The 22,183-nt window shown below is 34.0% G+C and overlaps 3 protein-coding genes across 7 annotated transcripts; 2 read left to right on the plus strand and 1 right to left on the minus strand.

Moving 5' to 3' along the window:
• Positions 1–3,711: 3,711 nt before the first annotated feature.
• On the minus strand, positions 3,712–7,453 carry LOC122396533 (protein asteroid-like). The gene is made up of 3 exons (XM_043395049.1): positions 7,400–7,453; positions 4,812–5,003; positions 3,712–4,742 (listed from the first exon to the last, which is right to left on the minus strand). Exons 1-3 carry the CDS (start codon positions 7,451–7,453, stop codon positions 3,972–3,974), a joined length of 1,017 nt encoding a protein of 338 aa, XP_043250984.1. The 3' UTR covers positions 3,712–3,971.
• Positions 7,454–8,100: 647 nt separating this feature from the next.
• On the plus strand, positions 8,101–16,261 carry LOC122396615 (extended synaptotagmin-3). 5 transcript variants are annotated; one of them, XM_043395170.1, is made up of 17 exons: positions 8,101–8,230; positions 8,893–9,345; positions 9,625–9,765; positions 9,850–9,926; positions 10,020–10,086; positions 10,162–10,307; positions 10,373–10,493; positions 10,659–10,829; positions 12,940–13,034; positions 13,677–13,725; positions 13,783–13,872; positions 14,064–14,150; positions 14,227–14,385; positions 14,465–14,617; positions 14,754–14,877; positions 14,993–15,278; positions 15,350–16,261. In XM_043395170.1, exons 2-17 carry the CDS (start codon positions 9,013–9,015, stop codon positions 15,675–15,677), a joined length of 2,427 nt encoding a protein of 808 aa, XP_043251105.1. In that variant the 5' UTR covers positions 8,101–8,230; positions 8,893–9,012; the 3' UTR covers positions 15,678–16,261. The 5 variants fall into 5 exon arrangements, with proteins under 5 accessions (XP_043251105.1, XP_043251103.1, XP_043251104.1 ...); XM_043395168.1 differs by having other exon boundaries at positions 8,116–8,308; positions 8,895–9,345; XM_043395169.1 differs by having other exon boundaries at positions 8,116–8,295; positions 8,895–9,345.
• A 509-nt stretch (positions 16,262–16,770) lies between these two features.
• LOC122396534 (EF-hand domain-containing family member C2-like) lies at positions 16,771–21,669 on the plus strand. The gene is made up of 14 exons (XM_043395051.1): positions 16,771–16,824; positions 16,985–17,149; positions 17,312–17,462; positions 18,057–18,280; positions 18,367–18,609; positions 18,762–18,988; positions 19,067–19,258; positions 19,333–19,475; positions 19,573–19,769; positions 19,848–19,987; positions 20,062–20,175; positions 20,250–20,429; positions 21,216–21,318; positions 21,517–21,669. The coding sequence occupies exons 1-14, from the start codon at positions 16,771–16,773 to the stop codon at positions 21,667–21,669; spliced, it is 2,286 nt and encodes a 761-aa protein (XP_043250986.1).
• The last annotated feature ends 514 nt before the right edge of the window (positions 21,670–22,183 follow it).

Genomic DNA, 22,183 nt, shown 5'->3' on the forward strand with positions numbered 1-22,183 from the left:
GATTTTAATGTTACAAATTGCAAACAACGCGTATTTTGGTGAAGAATATGTAGAAATTCTAAGAATATTCGAAAAGTTGTTCCTTAACGTTGTAAAGTGACAAAATGCTCAGAAAAATTGTCAATTCTCAAACGATCATAACTTTTACAATAGTAAAACTTATCTCATTTAAATTTTTTCTAGAAGTTGAGCTCATGAATACCTAGAAAAAAGTATTAGACAACATTTCATTTTGATTCAGATTAAAAATCAAATTTATATTGTTTTAAATTCGCAGCCATTAGCTCGGTGTTACCCATAATGAAGAAGTTGTTCTTCAAAGGTAACACCGATTACCAGGTCTCACCACGAGGAGGTTGCTGCGAATGGAGACCCAAAGTGAGACCGATGGAACAAAGTTCGATCAATCTTCCTTTTTACACACTTAGAAACTAGATGACGCAACTAAAAAGATGCCAAGTAATTACTTTTCTAAAACAAAGGAGGAAGGTAAATTGTGGGAGACGCGACACGACGAAACGCGACACAATACTGCACAGTGCAGTAGGAACATGAGGTGCGACACGTACCGAATAGCGGGTCAAAAGGGGCAGCTCGTTACCTCTTAGCAAGTCCAATTGAAGGGGAGGAGAATCGACGCACCAGACACGGGTTCCCCATTTCTCCAACGCGTCCTGCTGGGAGCCCGTAGGACCCAACCCGGGACGTCTTACACAGGAGAGAGATCCTGAGTCGGGGCTACCGCAGACAGGAACAGGTCCCCTCTACGGCCGATGACTCTTTCCCTAGAATTGTCTCACCAGAGGACGGCAACCGACCCTTCGAACCATCTAAACGGCCGATCACTTGCTTTCTACATTAAAGCAGCGGTGACCGGAGCTAGAAACGGGGAAACGAGACTGGAAAATAAGCTATTAATTAATTCATTACTTGGCAATCTACGCATTAAATAAACTAATATACAATATAAACTGAAAATTAACGTCGTAGGTGGAATTGAGAATTAATGTGAATTAATGAAATATAGGAAATATCGGAAAAACAAGGAAAACAAGGAAAAAGAAAAATTCGACGTTAATTTTTACATTCGCGCCGCGCCTTAAAATTAATCGGCTTACGTTTACGATACGGCCGACGTCATCTATTGATCTCCTCCTCCTCCTAGAAATTGATCTGGTAAAAAACTAAAATAAAAATTAATAGTTATACATGAAAAACAAAAATATAACCTAGATAAATAATGAAAAACAAATTGTATGGAATAATGAATTGGAACAACCCAACGAAGTAAGATAAGGAAATGAATTATTAGAAAAAAAACAAACCAACGATGTGCACGGTGAATAATAGAGTAATTTTGAAGAGACAACCCAACGAAGTAAAATAAAGAAAGGAACAATGAGAAAAAGAAGAAACCAACGAAGTGCAAGATGGAAGATAAAATAGAATCATTTGGAAAATAACAAACCAACGATGTAATACAGATAAAAGCTGAAAGAAAACTAAATGTATTAATTAACGAGACGAACAACCCAAATATTACATCACCTATATATATATAAATGAAAAAGACAATATTGGGATTAGTCATATTAATATTAGTTATGTGTATAATACCAAACGGTGATCCTTCCTGGTCAGCATCGCAGAATCAGAGAATCTGAAACAGAAAGAAAAACGCGTGACAGTACCCCCGGCGGTTCCAGGAGTACTGAAAAGAGCCGATCAGCTGTTCCCGTTTTTATGCAGTCGGACAAAAGTAATCCCTAGCCAATCAGCAGCCAGTCCGCTGGGGGCGACACTCCGATAGGGCGGCACTTGCTTCACCTAAGTTTATAAGAGACCCCCCTGAGGCCCGCGCGGGGGAGTTATCTCCCAACCATCAAGCAAGACGGACCGTATCGAGATGAAGAATTTAATTGAAGACTTACATTCGATCAAAATCGAAGATGGCGGCCAAGAAGATGTTTCACGAGCAGCGGCCAAGGGACAAAATCGGTCTTTTTAAAGACCAAGAAAATCTCATTTGTGGGAACAACTTATGCAATGAACTGAACAACTTTTATATTTAACAATTCAGAGACACTTTACATCACTGTTTTGTAACAACTTTTATATTTAACAATTCAGAGACACTTTACATCTCTGTTTTGGAACAACTTTTGTAATAAAACTGAACATGGTATATTTGCCTATATAGGCGAAAAATATACAAATACAAATTGAATTTATTGAATTGATATTAAGTAAACATTCTTTGCTATAAAATCAAAAACTTATTATTTGAAATAATAGAACAATTAGAAAATAAATCGTTTGAAAATAATTTCGAAAGTCTTACTTGATAAACTATATTCAAACGATTTATTTCCAAAGTATTGTTTTATGTCAAACATGATCAGGGGGTCTTGAAACGTGTATTTACGCGTCAATTTTTCATTCAATATGGGCTTTGGTTATATATTTGTGTCTATATAACTTGAATTTAAATTCAAATGGTAATGAAAAATCAATGACGCATGTTTGTACATTATTTTTTAATCCTGGACTGAATAACCACAACGTGTTTAAATGATTGAATAATTTGCCGTCTGTGCACTCAGCTTTTACTAAAGGTTAGAAATGATAAATATATGCAGCATGAGAATGTACTCGTTTCTTATTGAATTTACAAATTATTGTAATGAATAATGACAATAATTTTCGATAATAAGTAGTAATGATGCATAGAAAAAGGAAAAATGACGATTAAATTTATATAAATTAGGTTCTATACATTGTGTTCATGGTTTTTACGCCGAGAATAGTCTGGCTATTAGATTCGAAAGTACATATCTTCGTCTGCACTAAAATATTCTGTATCATTATCGTCTGTATTTCGGTCGGACTTTGCTTTTTTCTTTGGACTTTGGTCTTTGTTTCTTACGGAGATTGATTTCATTTTGAAGATATGATGCAAACAAAGGCGTTACTGTCGATAAAAGTGTAAAAAACACCCTCCATAGGCTTGGAGAATTATCGAGGATTGTATTTATATAACCTTCCATGTCGTACTGTGTTTTAAAATTATTAGCTATATTGTACAATAGAGTACCATTGAATAAATTGGCCGTTTCAATCTGTGGATAAGGGTAGCCTAATAATGCATTCAAATTCATACTGTGTCTCAAACAATTTTCAAACACCGCAAATGCATGAACGATAGATCTATTAAATTTTTTTGGATTTCTATACAATTTTCGATTCATCTCGAAATGGGAAATAAGAAATGGTGCTGCCATTAAACAATCATCAGGATCAACATTTTTACAAGCTTCATAAAGTGTACCAACATGTATTGAATAATGTGGTTTACACGCACTCGTTTTTCATTTCTGCTTTATATTTTGAATTTTTGTACCATATTTCTTTTGAAAATTATGTATAATTCTATGTTTCCCAATTTTTGTATCGATTATAATTGAATAATAAACAGACAAATATAGAATACACCAAACATTTATCTGATTTGTATAACTGATCCTGTTTTATCCAATACCGAGCACATGCAATATACAACATCCATTCTGGTGGTAGTCCATATATGTATACATTCTATGTTTCTAATCTCTAATGTATCATTTAAAATTTCTCTTCGAATCATTAATGGTACTTCTCTAAGATTAGATAGGGACAGTGATGGGGAAGAAAATTTAGTGTCAGTGCCTTCTAGTTTGTAACATTTAAGCTTTTTATTACAGTCTCTCATCATGTATTTCATGAAACCTCTCCTTCTATTCATTCCTGATTGCAGAAATGCATATATAACTCTAATAATTTTTAAACTTATTACATTGCTCAATGGATAGGAATAATCCTCTATTTGTACATGACAAATATATAAACGTCGAACCAACAAGTCCATAAAATATGCAGGATAATTGCCCATAAGATATTCATCTACAAACAAATTAGGTACATTAGCTAGTGCATTATTGGTAGCAGATTCTGACCCCTTTAAGCATGTCTAATATTTCAACTTCGTTTTCTTCCTCTTCTTCTTCTTCTTTGGATGATTCAAAGTCTCCATTTTTATCAGTTTCTTCCATGTACATTAGACTATTAACATCTCCATCAAATTTAAAAATTCTGTTTATGGAATGTGTTGTGGCACGAGCTGCATATTCCTGTAAAAACCCCAATGGAACAAGTATTTCTGCAGATGCATTTGTATAGCCATTTATATTGATTTCTATTATGCTTAATATTTTTTGTCTTACGGTTTTAGGTGATCTACATAGTATTCCAATGACTGCTCTGTCCAAGGTGTAAAATAAACTCAACCATTGTAAAGTCGCTTCTATACAATACTGTCGATTACTATACCTTTTTCTTGTTATTCGTCGTAACTTTAAATAACGAAAGAAGTTTCTAAATGTACCACGTTTTACATAATCATTGCCTAGTAATATTGCAGCTAATGGCAGTGTAGATTGACTTAGACCTCTATAAGAATTTAATAAGTGTTCAACTTTATAAATTTTACAACGTTTCGTGTAACCATTTCCAGTTGAACTTTTCACCGTGTAATTGTCCAATGTATCAAATGGTATGTACAATGTCCCAAACACATAAAAATCTGAATCATAACTCGATACAGGACAATTCAATATCCTTGCTACAGTAGCTATAGCATTATCAGCTTCGAATAAGCATTGCACATGACGAATATTCTTCTTTCTCGTAACATCTTTGAAAACTTCCTAAATATGTAAAGGAAAAAATTTCATTTTCTGTTGACAGATCGGAGAATAAGATGATGCTGTACGAACCTTTTCTCTAGTTCTAGATATAACTGTTTGCAGTTTCTTATCCTCGCAACCACAATCGATCAAAACTAATGGTACTGCATTGCACTTTATCAAATCGTCAAAAAAATCCGATACTCGTTGAGCGTAATTATCGTAATCACTGACAAAAACACAATTGCACTTGTACGAATTATATATTTGACAGCTAAATAACTAAATACATATCACGTAGCTCGAACTATTCCAAATAACGATCTGAACGATTGTTTATGAAAGTTGTTAAACCCGGAATACCCATTTTGAAACCTATTTATTAATTTACACTTTTCTTAATGTTTCATATCACAAACTAAGTTCGTTATGCGTATATCAATATTAGTTATTATGCATTTATACATAGGTTGCATGTAACAGGTACTCAAATTTTGTGTCATTCGTTATTTTATTTGAATCAAAAGTTTGTTAAATATTATACTTTGACTACTTGGATAAATCAAAGAAATACAAGAGCTGTGCATAATGTTTTTGCATTGATCTTTACGATATTACAAACCGGTATAATAAAAAATAAAATTAGATAGTATACTGATCTTGCATAATTAAGTGCATTGACGGGCGACAATACTAACGACGAATTTCCTTCCTATACATATAGGCAAATATACCATGTTCAGTTTTATTGCATAACTTGTTCCATAACAGAGATGTAAAGTGTCTCTGAGTAGTTAAATATAAAAGTTGTTACAAAACAGTGATGTAAAGTGTCTCTGAATTGTTAAATATAAAAGTTGTTACAAAACAGAGATGTAAAGTGTCTCTGAATTGTTAAATATAAAAGTTGTTACAAAACAGAGATGTAAAGTGTCTCTGAGTTGTTAAATATAAAAGTTGTTACAAAACAGAGATGTAAAGTGTCTCTGAGTTGTTAAATATAAAAGTTGTTACAAAACAGTGATGTAAAGTGTCTCTGAATTGTTAAATATAAAAGTTGTTACAAAACAGTGATGTAAAGTGTCTCTGAATTGTTAAATATAAAAGTTGTTCAGTTCATTGCATAAGTTGTTCCCACAAATGAGATTTTCTTGGTCTTTAAAAAGACCGATTTTGTCCCTTGGCCGCTGCTCGTGAAACATCTTCTTGGCCGCCATCTTCGATTTTGATCGAATGTAAGTCTTCAATTAAATTCTTCATCTCGATACGGTCCGTCTTGCTTGGTGGTTGGGAGATAACTCCCCCGCGCGGGCCTCAGGGGGGTCTCTTATAAACTTAGGTGAAGCAAGTGCCGCTCTATCGGAGTGTCGCCCCCAGCGGACTGGCTGCTGATTGGCTAGGGATTACTTTTGTCCGACTGCATAAAAACGGGAACAGCTGATCGGCTCTTTTCAGTACTCCTGGAACCGCCGGGGGTACTGTCACGCGTTTTTCTTTCTGTTTCAGATTCTCTGATTCTGCGATGCTGACCAGGAAGGATCACCGTTTGGTATTATACACATAACTAATATTAATATGACTAATCCCAATATTGTCTTTTTCATTTATATATATATAGGTGATGTAATATTTGGGTTGTTCGTCTCGTTAATTAATACATTTAGTTTTCTTTCAGCTTTTATCTGTATTACATCGTTGGTTTGTTATTTTCCAAATGATTCTATTTTATCTTCCATCTTGCACTTCGTTGGTTTCTTCTTTTTCTCATTGTTCCTTTCTTTATTTTACTTCGTTGGGTTGTTCTCTTCAAAATTACTCTATTATTCACCGTGTACATCGTTGGTTTGTTTTTTTTCTAATAATTCGTTTCCTTATCTTACTTCGTTGGGTTGTTCCAATTCATTATTCCATACAATTTGTTTTTCATTATTTATCTAGGTTATATTTTTGTTTTTCATGTATAACTATTAATTTTTATTTTAGTTTTTTACCAGATCAATTTCTAGGAGGAGGAGGAGATCAATAGATGACGTCGGCCGTATCGTAAACGTAAGCCGATTAATTTTAAGGCGCGGCGCGAATGTAAAAATTAACGTCGAATTTTTCTTTTTCCTTGTTTTCCTTGTTTTTCCGATATTTCCTATATTTCATTAATTCACATTAATTCTCAATTCCACCTACGACGTTAATTTTCAGTTTATATTGTATATTAGTTTATTTAATGCGTAGATTGCCAAGTAATGAATTAATTAATAGCTTATTTTCCAGTCTCGTTTCCCCGTTTCTAGCTCCGGTCACCGCTGCTTTAATGTAGAAAGCAAGTGATCGGCCGTTTAGATGGTTCGAAGGGTCGGTTGCCGTCCTCTGGTGAGACAATTCTAGGGAAAGAGTCATCGGCCGTAGAGGGGACCTGTTCCTGTCTGCGGTAGCCCCGACTCAGGATCTCTCTCCTGTGTAAGACGTCCCGGGTTGGGTCCTACGGGCTCCCAGCAGGACGCGTTGGAGAAATGGGGAACCCGTGTCTGGTGCGTCGATTCTCCTCCCCTTCAATTGGACTTGCTAAGAGGTAACGAGCTGCCCCTTTTGACCCGCTATTCGGTACGTGTCGCACCTCATGTTCCTACTGCACTGTGCAGTATTGTGTCGCGTTTCGTCGTGTCGCGTCTCCCACAATTTACCTTCCTCCTTTGTTTTAGAAAAGTAATTACTTGGCATCTTTTTAGTTGCGTCATCTAGTTTCTAAGTGTGTAAAAAGGAAGATTGATCGAACTTTGTTCCATCGGTCTCACTTTGGGTCTCCACTCGCAGCAACCTCCTCGTGGTGAGACCTGGTAATCGGTGTTACCTTTGAAGAACAACTTCTTCATTATGGGTAACACCGAGCTAATGGCTGCGAATTTAAAACAATATAAATTTGATTTTTAATCTGAATCAAAATGAAATGTTGTCTAATACTTTTTTCTAGGTATTCATGAGCTCAACTTCTAGAAAAAATTTCAATGAGATAAGTTTTACTATTGTGTATCGTGTCAATTTTTCATTCATTATGGGTTTTGCTTATATTTGTGCCTATATGTATAACTTGAAACGTAAAAATGTCGGGGCAGTCGAGATTCGAAATTGTATTGACGCTAGGATGGTAGCTGTTAAAGACCAAGAAGGAAATGCTACCATTCACTCTTTTTTTTATCGATTTTCCGAAGTACCGTGAAACGCTGACCTGACGTAACATGTGTCTCGTGCGGTAGGATATACATATCTGCTTTCCCCACCACTCAGTTAAACGTTAAGGAAATTCGTCGTTACTGGTGTCGCCGTCGATGCGCTCAATTACACATGCGCATATGCCAAATCTGGTCACACACCGTTAAACGCTAAGGAAGTTTGTCGTTACTAGTATCGCCGTCAATGCAGTTAATTATGCCAAATCTGACCACGCTGTTTTGTGGTGTAGTTTTACGTGTCTGATAATTATACGACATATAAAAAACCGCACATACAACGTTGTGATAAGTATAAAAAAACTACAAATAGATATACATTAATACGCAGTGAAACTATTAACACTTTAATCGTATGCATTTATAGTATGTAACTTTAAATTGTAAATGATAATAATACTTATTCAGGATGTAGATATTTGTTCGAGAACGGAATCAAATATTGGGCAGTGTTTCGTTTACGCATTGAACGAAACATTTAATTTTATTTATTTTCCAACTTTTAACGTACAGTTGCTCGCGAATTTTTACGATTGCTAATCGTACGCATCGACAAAAGTTTATATGTGGAAAAATATGGCCGATGATTACTATTTTCTGCAAAATGCTCTGTTGAGCGAATGTCAACATTCTGTTTAAGCGAATAAAAAGGAATTTCAAATAAAATCACTCCCGTACAATTTTAACCATGTAATCTTTTATTGCTGTTTACTTAGAAATTCTTTGTCATTCTGTAAGCATTGAGTATACAGTATCAAAACATATAACCAAGATAATTTATAATTTTATCAAAACTGTTCATTGTGAAAATTGTTTTAAATATGCTAGGAACGTATGATATTTAAGCACTGTAATTTAATTACAGGATGTAAATACCGATATTTAAAATTTATATTATAGATTTAGATTACCAACAATTATAGGTAAATATGGAATTATATGTCTTTTACAGAGAGGATGTACATTCGTTGAATACCAAAGAAATATATTTTGTACATAACCAGAAGTTATGTAAATACTTGTAAAACGTCATTGTAAATAAGATATCGATAAGCTTATTATTTACTATAATGGAAGATACGCGCAAAGACAACAAAGTCTGCAAGCCAAATCCTTGGCCATATCTGAATATAGGTTCATTAGCTGTATCATTTTTTACCAAATTGGCAACCGTCGGCGTTATTTGGGGATGCGGATATCTACATTTAAGCGTAGCATGGTTAATTGTACCTATCGCTTTAGCAGTATGGAAATCGGAACGTCGAAAAGACAATGAATTAAAAGCAATTACTGCTCAAGCTACCGTAATGGCTAAAGAAAAAGAATTAATTATAAGCAGATTAGACGAACTACCTTCTTGGGTTTACTTTCCTGATTTTGATAGAGCCGAATGGTTAAATAAAGTATGAAAAATATTCTTTTTATGATCCTATATAATTTATATCGACCCTTTAGAAGTCGCGAAAGTATCAGTCTTTTGTCAGAATACGAAGAGGTTCAATATTTTTCGTACGAAGCATTATTAATATTCGATAAGAAAAACATGTAAAAAGTATTTCTTCCTTGTTTTTATAATAAATGTGGCCTAATACAAACAATGTTAATTACAAACATTATCAAATTTAGAAATTTTATAGAGCAGCGAGAGGATTAATCTCAATTAATATTTTTTATATTTTAAGGTTTTATATAAAGTTTGGCCAAGCATAAATCATTTTGCTCGCGAACTATGCAAACAGAGTATAGAACCTGCTATTGTTGAAAAATTAGTAGAGTATAAAATAAAAGGATTTCAGTTCGAAAGATTAGTCTTGGGTCGCATCGTAAGTTGACTTTAATATATCAGTTAATGTTTATATATTCTCTGTTAATATATTACACGACTAATTTTCCTTTTGTATTTAAAGCCTTTAAAAATATATGGAATCAAAGCGTACGATAAAAATACTTCCAGAAACGAAGCAATAGTAGATGCCGATGTTATGTATGTATTTGCATTAATAATAATGTTATGTATTTGTATTAATATTTTTGTTCTTGATATTTTAACTGTTATTTGTACCGATTAATACCATAGGTATGCCGGTGATTGTGACATTACTTTTTCTGTTGGCAATATAAAAGGAGGCATTAAGGATTTTCAGGTAAAGAACATCGATTAAAACTGCTTAGTACGCATGTTCTAGCAACTATGAGTTTACTTTTAAAATAACTTTCAGATTCGCGGAATGATGAGGATCGTCATGAAACCATTATTACCTGTTATGCCTTTGGTCGGTGGTGTACAAGCGTTTTTCTTAAATCCTCCGGCTGTCAACTTTAATTTAATAGGAGTCGCGGATGTGCTCGACTTACCTGGATTTAAGTAAGAAAATCTAAACGTATCGCCGTTTAAATAAAACTCAAATAATCACATATTTGTTTCTACAGTGAAATTTTAAGAAAAACAATAGTGGAACAAATAGCAGCTTTTGTTGTACTACCGAATAAAATTGTTATACCTCTGAGCGAAGCAGTTCCAGTTGAATCGTTGAAAATGCCAGAACCTGAAGTAAGTAGTTCTTCGTTTATTATAGCTTAAGACGTTCCATTACGATATTTGTAAGATCGCAAAAATTATTTATTACTACCAATGGCATTTTAGAATCAATACAAAGAAACATATGTGTATATTTAAATAGCAAACGACTTTTTTAATTTAAATGAGTTTTTTTAGGGAGTTTTAAGAATTCACGTGGTAGAAGCGAAACATCTCATGAAAAAAGATATTGGACTGTTGGGTAAAGGCAAGTCTGATCCATATGCTGTTATAAACGTTGGAGCACAAGAGTTTAGAACAAAAACAATAGATAACACTGTAAACCCAAAGTGGGATTTCTGGTGCGAGGTACGTACAATACTCTCCGATATAACGAGTTCTACATTAATAGTATTTAATGCATGTGCTTTGCAATAATTTTTTTCTCGTAAGTTCGTTAAAATTTCAAGCACATGTCTTTTATGCGGTAAGACATGATATATCGTTTAAACAAACGAAAGAATGCAATAAAATAAATACTTATTATCGATGAGAATGTAACAAAGTAGAGGAAAATTTCACTCGTTCATTATTTTCTCATTCAGTTATATTTATATTTGAATTATAAATCGTTACCGTTGTTATCGTTTTCTATTTGTTTTTCTTACGCACAAATATGTATGTCCACGTTCTTGTTTTAGTTATAAGATGTTGCTGATCTAACGCCACGACCTGTTCTTTTTTTCCCCCCTTTTTTTTAAGCTAATTAAGCAAACTGTAACTTCACTTGTGTTTATATAAATTATTGTCGTACTTACAGTAGCGCAATGTGATTGATAATTCGTACACGTGGATCGGAAACATCTTAACTCGTGTCAATTTAATTTAGTTTCTTACTTTGGTATGTGTGTGTGTGTATGTGATGTGCTATGTGGGATTAGTGTGCAGTTACATCTGCGATCGCTCAACAAATTACTCTGCTGCTATGGGACTATGACGACACCAAGGGCGATGAAAGTCTTGGAAGGTAGGAACATACTGTTTCAATCATATATTGTTTCGAATATTTTGTACAGGTGGTACAGAATTAGTAATAATTGTTACACTCGATGTATGAATTTTATTAAGATATTTGAAAATAGATACAGGTGATCTATTTTCAGTTATCATTTGATTATCATCTACGTAACGTAATTGTTATAGCGACATACGAGCTACCCATTTGCCAAATCGATTAACTTCACAAAAGAAATTGACAAAGTAATATACATTCTTTCTTAAAATTACCTTTAAAGTTGAAATTTCTTTTTGTCAATTTATAGGGACGATTATTAAAGATCGAGTGCTTTGCACTAAAATTTCAAAAGGTCCATAAAGTGAAGTTAAACACTTTGGCTCGTAAATGACTGTAAATATATTTATTTATTGGCCGCATGCAATTTCTATAAAGTGTAAAAAGCGTGTTAAGTCATAATAACGTTATATATATCTCTTTTACCCATTGTAGATTATGATCCATATTTACATATTAAAACGATCACTGTTATTCGTAAAATACGAGCACGCTAATTTTGTATCGCTTTATATGCTATCATTTATAATAAGGAGTGGTTTGGGACTGTTTGTACGTGTATCGCTTTACAGAGTTAACATTTATTCAATGCTTTATGTTAAAACTCTTAACAATAGAGTTTGGGTGTATTTATTCTAGTAATATCTGGTTATTATTTTAATGTTAGTATTAGTTTTTATACCTGTTGTTAGAATGATTTGTTTGCTTTAGTTATGTTCATAGTCATTTTATGTGGCACATATATTATTATATTTTCTACACATTTTAAAAAAAAATTTTCTCAGTTTCAAAGTGGAAATGTATATATTGAACTTTTGCTGTTTTAGGTGTGCTATATTCGCTATATTCGCACGATTTTTTCTTTTTTAAATTTCTCACGAATAATAGATTAATTTTTATTGTTCTAACAACCTCAGCGTGTGATTTTCGTTGTATCTGTATTGAATTAATAGATTTTATCATTTTGTTTAACGGAAACTCATTACTGCTTCCTTAAACTCGTAGGTGAACCGAAGATGCTACATTTTACATAGTATAGTCACTCCAATTCTTTTTTAACAAAGTTTGGTTGATAATTTGTTAATATTTATGCTTCTAGAGACATGTTATAATTGTATTTAATTCAATTGTAAATGTAAAATGTAATACCTCAGTAGTTCTCAATGTTAGTTCTTAACTTTACTCGATGGTTTCGTGAGAGTGATTAGGTGACTACAATTGATAAATATAAAACAAAACTAGAATTCGCGAGTACGGGTGTCCCGCTATATTCAATTTCGAATTGTGTAAAACGTAATATTTTACAATTTTCAATGTTCGTTTTTAATTTTATGTAATGGTTTCACGGGAGTGATTAGATGACTGTAATTGACAAATAAGAAACTAAACTAGAATGTATGGTGACAGTTTATAGTGGAAAAGAGCTTGGGAGCCTGTTACAACACACTGGTTGTCCATCTTTTTGATAAAGACAACGCTGGTCAAGACGATCCACTTGGCAGGTATTGCTACTCGTTGCAAGTATTAGTAGGCTGTCCTAAAAGTTTCCGTCTTATATCCCAGAAATAAGTTCCATTGAAAATTGTATGCGATTAGCTTAGGGGAACGTTTGCTCTTACTCGATTTCCATAGATAGCGTGCTTGTAAATTTGTAGTATCCTTGAAATGAAAATTCTGTCGTTATTATGGTGCATGTTGAAAACTTATAAAATCGTAGTGATTCTTTATCGTAATTATATGAAATATGTACATTACGTTCCGTTTACAAATACCAGTGAAATAAAAAATTCACGTCACCGCATTACTCTTTGGTCGACTGTAAATTACTCGTTCGACGAGACGATCACTTTGCCTGTAAGATTCTATAGTGCTGATTATACATGACTATGAATGTACATAATAGAGAATTTATCGTTTAATCGTTAAACGAATGGCATGAAAGCAATAAGTAATAGTTTGCTATGGGTGCTTCATACTATGCACGAAGTATACGAAAAATTTCATGCGCTATAAACTTCAGCTCGTTTATCATCTCGTTACGCTTGTATAATTATCATGATTATAAACAATAATTAGTATATTATATATTTGATAAATTATATAAATTCCTACATAGATTGTTTTCTCATGTTGTGTAAATGTAGGGCTACCATCGAAGTAATTCGGGTGAAGAAAAAGGGAAATATCGACACGGTGAGTGGAAAATATAGTATAATTATCGCGGTGATAATAAAAATCCATTTTATTTAGTGGGTTTCGTTGGAGCAAGCAAAACATGGTATGGTTCATCTGCGATTAGTATGGTTGCAACTTTCGAAGAATATCGCTGACCTGAAAGCCGTATGTATTTCTACTATTGTATTTCTTTCTTAAAATAACAAATTTATTTATAATAACATACAAAAAAAAAAACTTAACGAAACCCTTAATTCCCAGTTTCTTTTGTTCTGCGTGATTACCCCCTACATCTACAAAGTTATGTTTTGATCTATTGAAATCTACTTGTATATCATAATTTTTAATACATGCAGGCGTTAATTGAAACTCAAGAACTTCGAGTGACGTCGATGAGTACGGCTCTTCTGATTCTCTACGTCGATTCAGCTAAAAATTTACCAGTAAGCATGCGATCAATTTCAACTAAAATTATTAAGTTAAAGTCCAAGAAGGTAATTTTACATTATCAAATTTTAGTGCGTACGGGGGAATAAACAACCCGATGTGTTTCTGACGGCAAGCGTGGGTGGAGACACAAAACGAACAGGTACTATATTACGTTCCTGCGATCCAGTATGGGAACAAGGTTTCACCTTTTTAGTCAGCAATCCAGAGACTGGTGTTTTACATATAAAGGTTACATACACGTTACAGAAAATTGAATTTCTTTAATTTTTATCGCAAACATTCTTTTTCTACGTATATTGAATTTTAGATCACGGATGAAAAAACTACTTTCATAGTTGGAGAATTGAGTTATAATATCTCTTTGCTTTTGGGAGAAAATAATCTTGAAGTTGCGCAACAGCCCTACGATCTACAGAAGGCAGAGGCTGACAGTAAATTGATATTGTCTATGTCGTTGAATGTATGGTTTCTTCGATTCGTGTATATACAGTTGAATCTCGATGACTAGAACCTTATTTATCGAGGTTCAACTGTACATGTTTTTCACGTAAGATGAAAACCTTCTGATATATTTATGTATGTATTTTCAATCACAGATTTTGAAATACGAAGAACCCGAGTGTGTTTCGGAAGAGGATGACGACGATCATGATATTAACCAACTGAATAAAAGAATCGAACGTCAAGAATCAAATATCAGCAATACGTTATCTTCTAGTCGTAAGTGTACCGCTTAAATCCAATATAATATACAGTAATGCACGGTTCAATTTCATTAAAAAATAATTATACAATATACAAAACGTTACTTTTCTTAATGTGTATTTTTGTTCAGTTCCACCCAGTCCATTGAAAAGGCAACCTTCGAAGGATTCGATCAACAGTTTAATGCAGGCTACCAAATCAGATGCAGAAATGATATCCGAAGAACCGGTTACCATAAACGAAGAAATAATCGTCACGAATACTGCTCCGTCTTCTCAGACCGGAAGCACTCAGTTGATTCATAGAAATCCGAGCGTAATGTCATCCGCGGGCGAATCGAAATTAGGACGAATAATGATATCTTTGCGTTACAGTGTACAAAGGCAGAAACTTATAATCGTTATACATAAAGTAGCGTAAGTAAATTGTTAACAAAAGGAATCGGAGAATTTAACGAGTCGTTGATCGAATTGTTTTCTTGTTACAGTAATTTACCTTTGCCAGCTAACGATCCACACAATATACCGGATCCGTACGTAAAGCTCTACCTCCTTCCCGACCGCTACAAGGAAACGAAACGTAAAACGGCAGTGATGAAGGATAACTGTAACTCGGTCTTCGACGAGCAGTTTGAGTACGTTGTGTCTCAAGCTGATTTAAATTCGCGCACGTTAGAGGTATCTGTGTGCACCCAAAAGAGCTGGTTGTCTACCGGGAGCAAAGTAATGGGACAAGTCCATTTAAATTTGAGTGAAATCGACGTTACAAAGCAGTTCACGAGCTGGTACGATCTGCAACCAGAGACTAAGGATTAGAAAATGAGGAGAAGCAAGTGGAGATTTACCCAGTTGCTTGTGTGTTTTTGAATCTCTGCGGTAGTGTGATCTTTCTAAATATTAAATAGCTTGAACAATGTGATCGAACTATACAAATTTTGCATAATGCGTACAAAACAAAGAAATGTTCAGATATCACCCGATATAATAATCACGAACGTTATGAAAGTTCTGTGAAAGTGATAACGATTACGATTGTGTATTTATACTTGGGCCGTCCACCGTTTGCTTTTAGTTCTATAGGAATGTTGCTCGCTGTTTTTTTTTTTTTTATGTACTTTCTCTAACAGTAAGTGCCATGAAAAGTTATCTGTCGTTACTAGAGTATACACGATGTGCACAGGAATATTTATTTACATGCATAATTTTTCTACCGTGCACATAATATTACATTTGCTACTTATAAAGTACGCGACATAGCATTTTACATAACAATTTATTAGTTATTTTTTTCTTTTTTTCATTAATAAATTAATGAATTAATTTATTTTTAATTATATATGCAACTACAAGTACTGGATACTTGTATTTTTGCTTTTATTGTGATTAACTATTTCGTTAACCTTGACGCTTTATTACTAACCGTATACATGACAAAATTTATAAATCTTAAATGATAACTCGTTGATTTATAACGTATACGTTATAGCATTAATTACGAAAAATAAAAATATCAGCATCATTTAAATGTGTGCTGTTAATATATAAACTATTACGTCAGATTAATATAATATCTATGATATATTTATACCAGAGTTTTTGCTATATACATATATATATATATATATACATATAATAAATATATCTTTCTGTGTATATTGATAAATACCAATTACAATGTTACAAATTATCGATGATAATAAAGAATAGATGAAAGCATTTTAAATTGAAATTTTTCAGAGTTTTTTCTGCAATCAGATCATGGAACCATCGCCAAGGAAACACAACAGTAGTAAATAAGAGTGGCGCCATTCTGTTGTAATGATGTCAGGTCGCATAAAGTGTTATTAATCATTTACTTGAAATTATATTTGATGGATTAATTGTACGATATTTCTGTTTTTGTAACAAGATGCTACGTGATCGCGAGCTACCCTGTCTACCAGGGTACAATTTCGATAAAAACGTAAGAGATTTTTGAATCGCATAACATTTACGTACGATTGACCGATGGAAACGACAACCCACAAGTAGAGGATAATCCTCAAATTGTGCATTAAGATATTCATATAAAAAAAAGAAAAAAAAGAAACATTTAAATTATACGGTGTATTTTGCTTATTTAGCTTGGTCGAACAAGATTTCATAGGGATCAATATTTCGGTAAGATACACGACGGAGTTTATTATTTATTGGACAAGGCGGATAAAGGCGATCATGTTAGCTATCCGTCCATTTATCCTCGCGGAGAAGCACAAGAATTACCGCCCTGGATCGCTTACAATGGCCAAGTACGACAATCATCGAATTAACAGAACTTTTAAATATATCAAGCATGTTATATTCTCGAGTATTTTGAAAATAATCTCTACTTTTATAAATTTCAATGTCAACTTGATACGTAACTTCTAATGAAAGTACTTTATTTTTTGTGTTTCTTATGTCTTTTTTAGAGATTGATGTTCAAGGCCTTTTTTCAAGAAACCGTTCAAGAGAGATGGAAAACAGCTTATCAAATTCGGGTAGTAAATATTAGTTTCTTCCTGGAGGACGGCACAATGAAAATATCTGAACCTTCTACGGAAAATAGTGGTCTTGAACAAGGTTCAACGGTGCATTGTTATCTTGATTATTTGTTATTATTGCTTTTCGACTATTATTCTTTATCATATTCACAGAGAATGTGTGTCTTTTGCTACGTGCAATCGTTGCAATTTTTTAAACAAAACCCATGATAGTTGAACACATGTACAGTAATCCCCCCCTATAACACGGTAGATTGGTCCCGCGTTATTGGAGAATGCTCGTATGACCCCGTATAACGCGTTATGTACAAATGATTCACGTTTAACTCACCTCGTTAAAGGGGGTTTAAATCGAATATTAAGGAAAATCTATGTTACGAACGCAATATGTGCGTTTTATTAAAATCAAATTAAGAACATTTTAAATAAAATACTTATACATATGTAACTAAAAAACGAAACTGTACAGATCATTATAAATTTCACAGTACAGAAATATAACGTGGGAAATCCCTGCGTTATATGGGGGGAAACACGTGCTATACGAGGAACATAAAAACGCGTCATAAGAGTACCGTATTAAAAGGGGAATTACTGTATTACTGATTTCTCTTGTTGCTTTTCTTCCTGTTAAGGAAACGTAATTTATTGTTATAAAACTACGTTTGTACAGGCGTTTTACTGAGGCGACAGAGAATCTCAATGCCGGATCCAGTTAGCTACAGATATTACGATATAATTGATTTAAATATCGGCAAAGAACCGGAAATATTTGGTAGGGTGTACAAGATCGTCGATTGCGATAAATTTACTAGACGATTTCTAAATCGCATGGGTATCTTGGTTCCGGATCCGATCGAAGTACCAAAAGATCCTTACACGGAATTACGAAGATTTGTAAGCGAAACGAATATTGTGCTTCGCGTAAATAAATAATTAGTTTCTCTGACACATTCACTTTTAATCATACGATCGGAAAACAGGAAACGTTTCCGAAAAAACCCAATCGGAGGGTCGACACTCGTGGCGATTTTATCAAGTATGATAAACAAGTATTACGGTTCTACGGCTATTGGGACGACACGGATAATCTTTATGGCGTCGTTCACGATTTGGAAATTCATTACTATCTTGCGGATAACACGATGGAGATAAAAGAGAATGTACCCCCGAATTCCGGACGAGATTCTGGTTTTATGTTTTTGCAACGAATGAAGGTTCCAAAAGTAAGGGTTTTTTTGTCTATAAAAACTTGAAATCATGTATGATCGAGTTTCTCTGATCTATCCCCACTTTTACTCTAGAGTCAGAACGTAGAATACATATTACTTACATTATGTTGGGAATTAATGGGTAAAACTTTGATTTCTCGATACAGTTCTTTTCCGAGTTGGAACCGATCGGCGCCCAGGATTTTTCTACCATTCTAAACACCATGGAAGACGACACAGCCCATGGTTACTACTTGATAGATCCTTTGAACACTGGGAAAGTTTGTAGAGACATTTATAAAGACAACGAGCTTAATATCGGTGCTCGAATAAATATTTTTGGAAGGAAGATTGTTATAACGGATATGGATGCTTTTACGAAGGAATATTATAGGTAGAACATAGTATAGAATATGCCCTGTATTTGTTCAGGGAACGATAAATATATTATTTTTGTTCGATCGTAACGAAGGGTGAAGTATGGCATGGACGATTTCACGGCTCTGGAGAAACCAAAGAAAAGCGACGAAAATTGTACGAAAGTGGAGAAATATATTCCACCGTACAACGGATTTGGTTCCTACGATGATTCCCTCGGGAATTGCTTCAGCGTGATGCCAAAGCCGCCCAAAATTGACATTATTAAATTTTTGAATTACGATAAGTAAGCGCGTAACGAAACTGATCCACGGCGACTTTCGAGCGGAATCTTTTGATCAATTTTTTTTACAATTTCAGGCAAGGTTTTGACAGTTATGTTCTGAGATTCAGAGCCAAGATGATATCGAACGTTCCGGAAAACAGAGACAGATTGTTTATTATAAGAGTTTTTCTCATGGACGACGCGATATCTATTTTCGAATTGGGAATAAGAAATTCAGGCAAAATTACATTTTTAATCGATACTTTGTAATTCCAATTACAAATTATTATAGTTTAACATTCTTTTAACGATCGTACTTTATCGCGTGTTTATAGGTTTCAGGCGATGTCTGTTCCAGAAAAAAATGCCAGTGATGTTGCCTTATCAAGAGATATTTACGAACAAGAAACCGAATTATTACAAACCGAATGATTTCTATATTGGAGCTCGCGTTAACTTGAATCATTTTATTTTTCAACTCATTTCCGCCGACGTTTACGCTCTTCGTCACATGGAGCTACATTGCGACAAGGTCTTATACAGTATTCTAAAATATGCGATTTATGCCTGTCGCTAAATTTCAGAAATATTAAAACGCAGTATTGTTTAGTTCCCGCAAGCTAACATCAAATTAATAATGGGAAAATTACGTGAAATTTTGAGACCAGTTTATAAGGAATTTATACAGTACTATACGTCCGTAACATTGGTCGACGAGGATTTAAAAATATTGCCGTACGAGAAACTCAGGTATCTTTATTATTCGACACTGTGTTTCTTTTCATTAATAATTTTTTAAATTTATTACTTTAAATCCAATTCAGAGAAATGATATGCAAGTATTCAGAAGGTAAAATAACGGAACACGAGACGATTACGATAGCTCGACACTATTCCTCGCACGAGAAAAAAGAATTTTATGCTCGGGAATACGTAAGGTAATCAAGTTTTATATAAATGGTGAATCACCAGATATTGCCGTCTAATTATGTTGCTCTCTGTATTTTTACAGAAGACTGATGCACACTGAACTTTTGCGATCGTTGTGGAACGACCTCGATCGATTGGAAGAAGATCTTCGCCATTGGGACAGGGGAAGAACAGGATTTTTACCACGCGACACAATATATACCGTACTTTGTGGATCCCGAATACCAGCCGACGTGGAACTAATACATTCTACGCTCGATCAGTATGCATAGTAGCACACAGATGTTTATTATACAGGGAAAAATTTTAGTGGCAGATTCTACAGGCCAAAATAAGACGAAAATCAAGAATACCAATTTGTTGATGGAGGCTTCGTTAAAAAGTTATTAACGTTTAAAGTTCTGCCCGTGATGAATTTTTTTCTAGAAAGTGGGTAGGATTTCGGGGGTAGGTTTATTCATCAAAAATGCTTGTAATTAACTCCCGTAACTAAATATAATTTTTTTTGGTATGACTGTTGGAATAAAAATCGCCGCATTAGTTGCAACTTCAGCAGTTGGTATCCTTGGTGGGGATCAGACAAGTATAAGTACAGGGAATCACCGCGTGTGCGCCCCCTTCTGGAGTGCCACGGTCTCGTGCAGCGCGGATCTCGTAATTCAACAATTTGAAATTGTTTAATTTCGTCTAAAAATTTGTCTACCTACTCGAATTTTTGTCTCGAAAGTGGGGATTTCAGGGTTATGTGTATTCACCAAAAATGATTGTAATTGAGCCCCGCAACCGAAAATAATATTTTCAGAATTATTTGAAATTTTTTTTAATAACTTTTTAATGAAGCCTCAGTCAAGAATTTGATATTCCTGATTTTCGTCTTATTTTGGCTTATAGAATTTCTTATAACTTATTATCGAGCCATTCATTCAAAGCACTACTGTGTTCAAACTTCCCTCTTAAATCAATGCCCGCAACAAATGCAGAATCAAAAGCTTGATAATCAATTTTTCGGACATGTTGACTGATTTTGAGTAAACAATTTCAAATTTAGCATTCGCAGCAACGAGGAGGGAAAATTAGATTACAATGATTTGCTGCGATTCATGAACGTGAAGGTCGATCCTCTTCCTCCTGCATCGCCTATAAATATTAAGGTATTTTTATTTACATTTTATTATAGCGTTATCGGATTCGTTTCAAATTTTGCATATATGATCTCGATACTTCTATCTTTTAATAATTAGAAGATTACTTTCAGAATTTGAATCTACCATATATAATTTTATTATATTAATTTTGAATAATTGTCCCAGATTTTATACAAGGATTATATATTGTCGCATAATTCCCAGACAGCGCTGTGGTGGGCGTCCGAAGTGGAACCAGATTGCGGAACCGGTATAAATTGGTGTGCTTTTGTCAAGGATTTGGATATCAAAGACGAAGAAGATCCCGACGAAAGACCTAAAGTCTTAGATCCGAAATGTGTCGCACTGAATGCTTAACCCGATGGTAACAATTTTAATAATAATAATTCTTTATTTAACGGGTTGGTTGCCTCTTTGTATACGTTTGAAAAAGACCAAATTAAGAAATGGATCAATGCAAAATTAATTTCGCTTAAGAAAATGATTTGAATAAACACAGTAAGTATTGTTCTCCGTTCGCGGAGGATCCGCAAGCAATAAAAATGATAATCGACACTTCGAAGGCGAATAAAAATATGCTTTTATATATCAAGTAGAATTTATTGTAGAATATAATTTGCGTATAATACGTCAAATATAGTAAATTATTTACATTGTACTAATCACATTTATATCTACCATGCAGCTAAAACAGTGTTGCCCGATCATGGAAATGATATATCGTAATGTCGTTTCAATAATTTATAATCAACCCGGCTGACAACACTGTGCTGTATTCGTAACGCATCGATGGCAGAAAAAGTTCAATAAATAGCAAATTATATAAACGAAGATTATACGAAGTACTAATATTAATCGTGTTTCTGTAAAT

The sequence above is a fragment of the Colletes gigas genome, unplaced genomic scaffold, assembly GCF_013123115.1.
Source record: "Colletes gigas isolate AHSC1104 unplaced genomic scaffold, ASM1312311v1 Colletes_gigas_Sc00007, whole genome shotgun sequence".
Lineage (NCBI taxonomy): Eukaryota > Metazoa > Arthropoda > Insecta > Hymenoptera > Colletidae > Colletes > Colletes gigas.

Bases quoted from the DNA above. Each gene is read 5' to 3' on its own strand.
- LOC122396533 (XM_043395049.1), bottom strand. From the start codon at position 7,453: ATGACGCAACTAAAAAGATGCCAAGTAATTACTTTTCTAAAACAAAGG. The intron at 5,004-7,399 runs GTAAATTGTGGG...ATATGTATTTAG, and splicing joins TTCTAAAACAAAGGAGGAAG to TTATTTAGCTGTCAAATATA. The intron at 4,743-4,811 runs GTTCGTACAGCA...TTACATATTTAG, and splicing joins TATCTAGAACTAGAGAAAAG to GAAGTTTTCAAAGATGTTAC.
- LOC122396615 (XM_043395170.1), top strand. From the start codon at position 9,013: ATGGAAGATACGCGCAAAGACAACAAAGTCTGCAAGCCAAATCCTTGG. The intron at 13,873-14,063 runs GTATGTATTTCT...TAATACATGCAG, and splicing joins ATATCGCTGACCTGAAAGCC to GCGTTAATTGAAACTCAAGA. The intron at 15,279-15,349 runs GTAAGTAAATTG...TTCTTGTTACAG, and splicing joins ATCGTTATACATAAAGTAGC to TAATTTACCTTTGCCAGCTA.
- LOC122396534 (XM_043395051.1), top strand. From the start codon at position 16,771: ATGCTACGTGATCGCGAGCTACCCTGTCTACCAGGGTACAATTTCGAT. The intron at 16,825-16,984 runs GTAAGAGATTTT...TTGCTTATTTAG, and splicing joins GGTACAATTTCGATAAAAAC to CTTGGTCGAACAAGATTTCA. The intron at 20,176-20,249 runs GTAATCAAGTTT...GTATTTTTACAG, and splicing joins TATGCTCGGGAATACGTAAG to AAGACTGATGCACACTGAAC.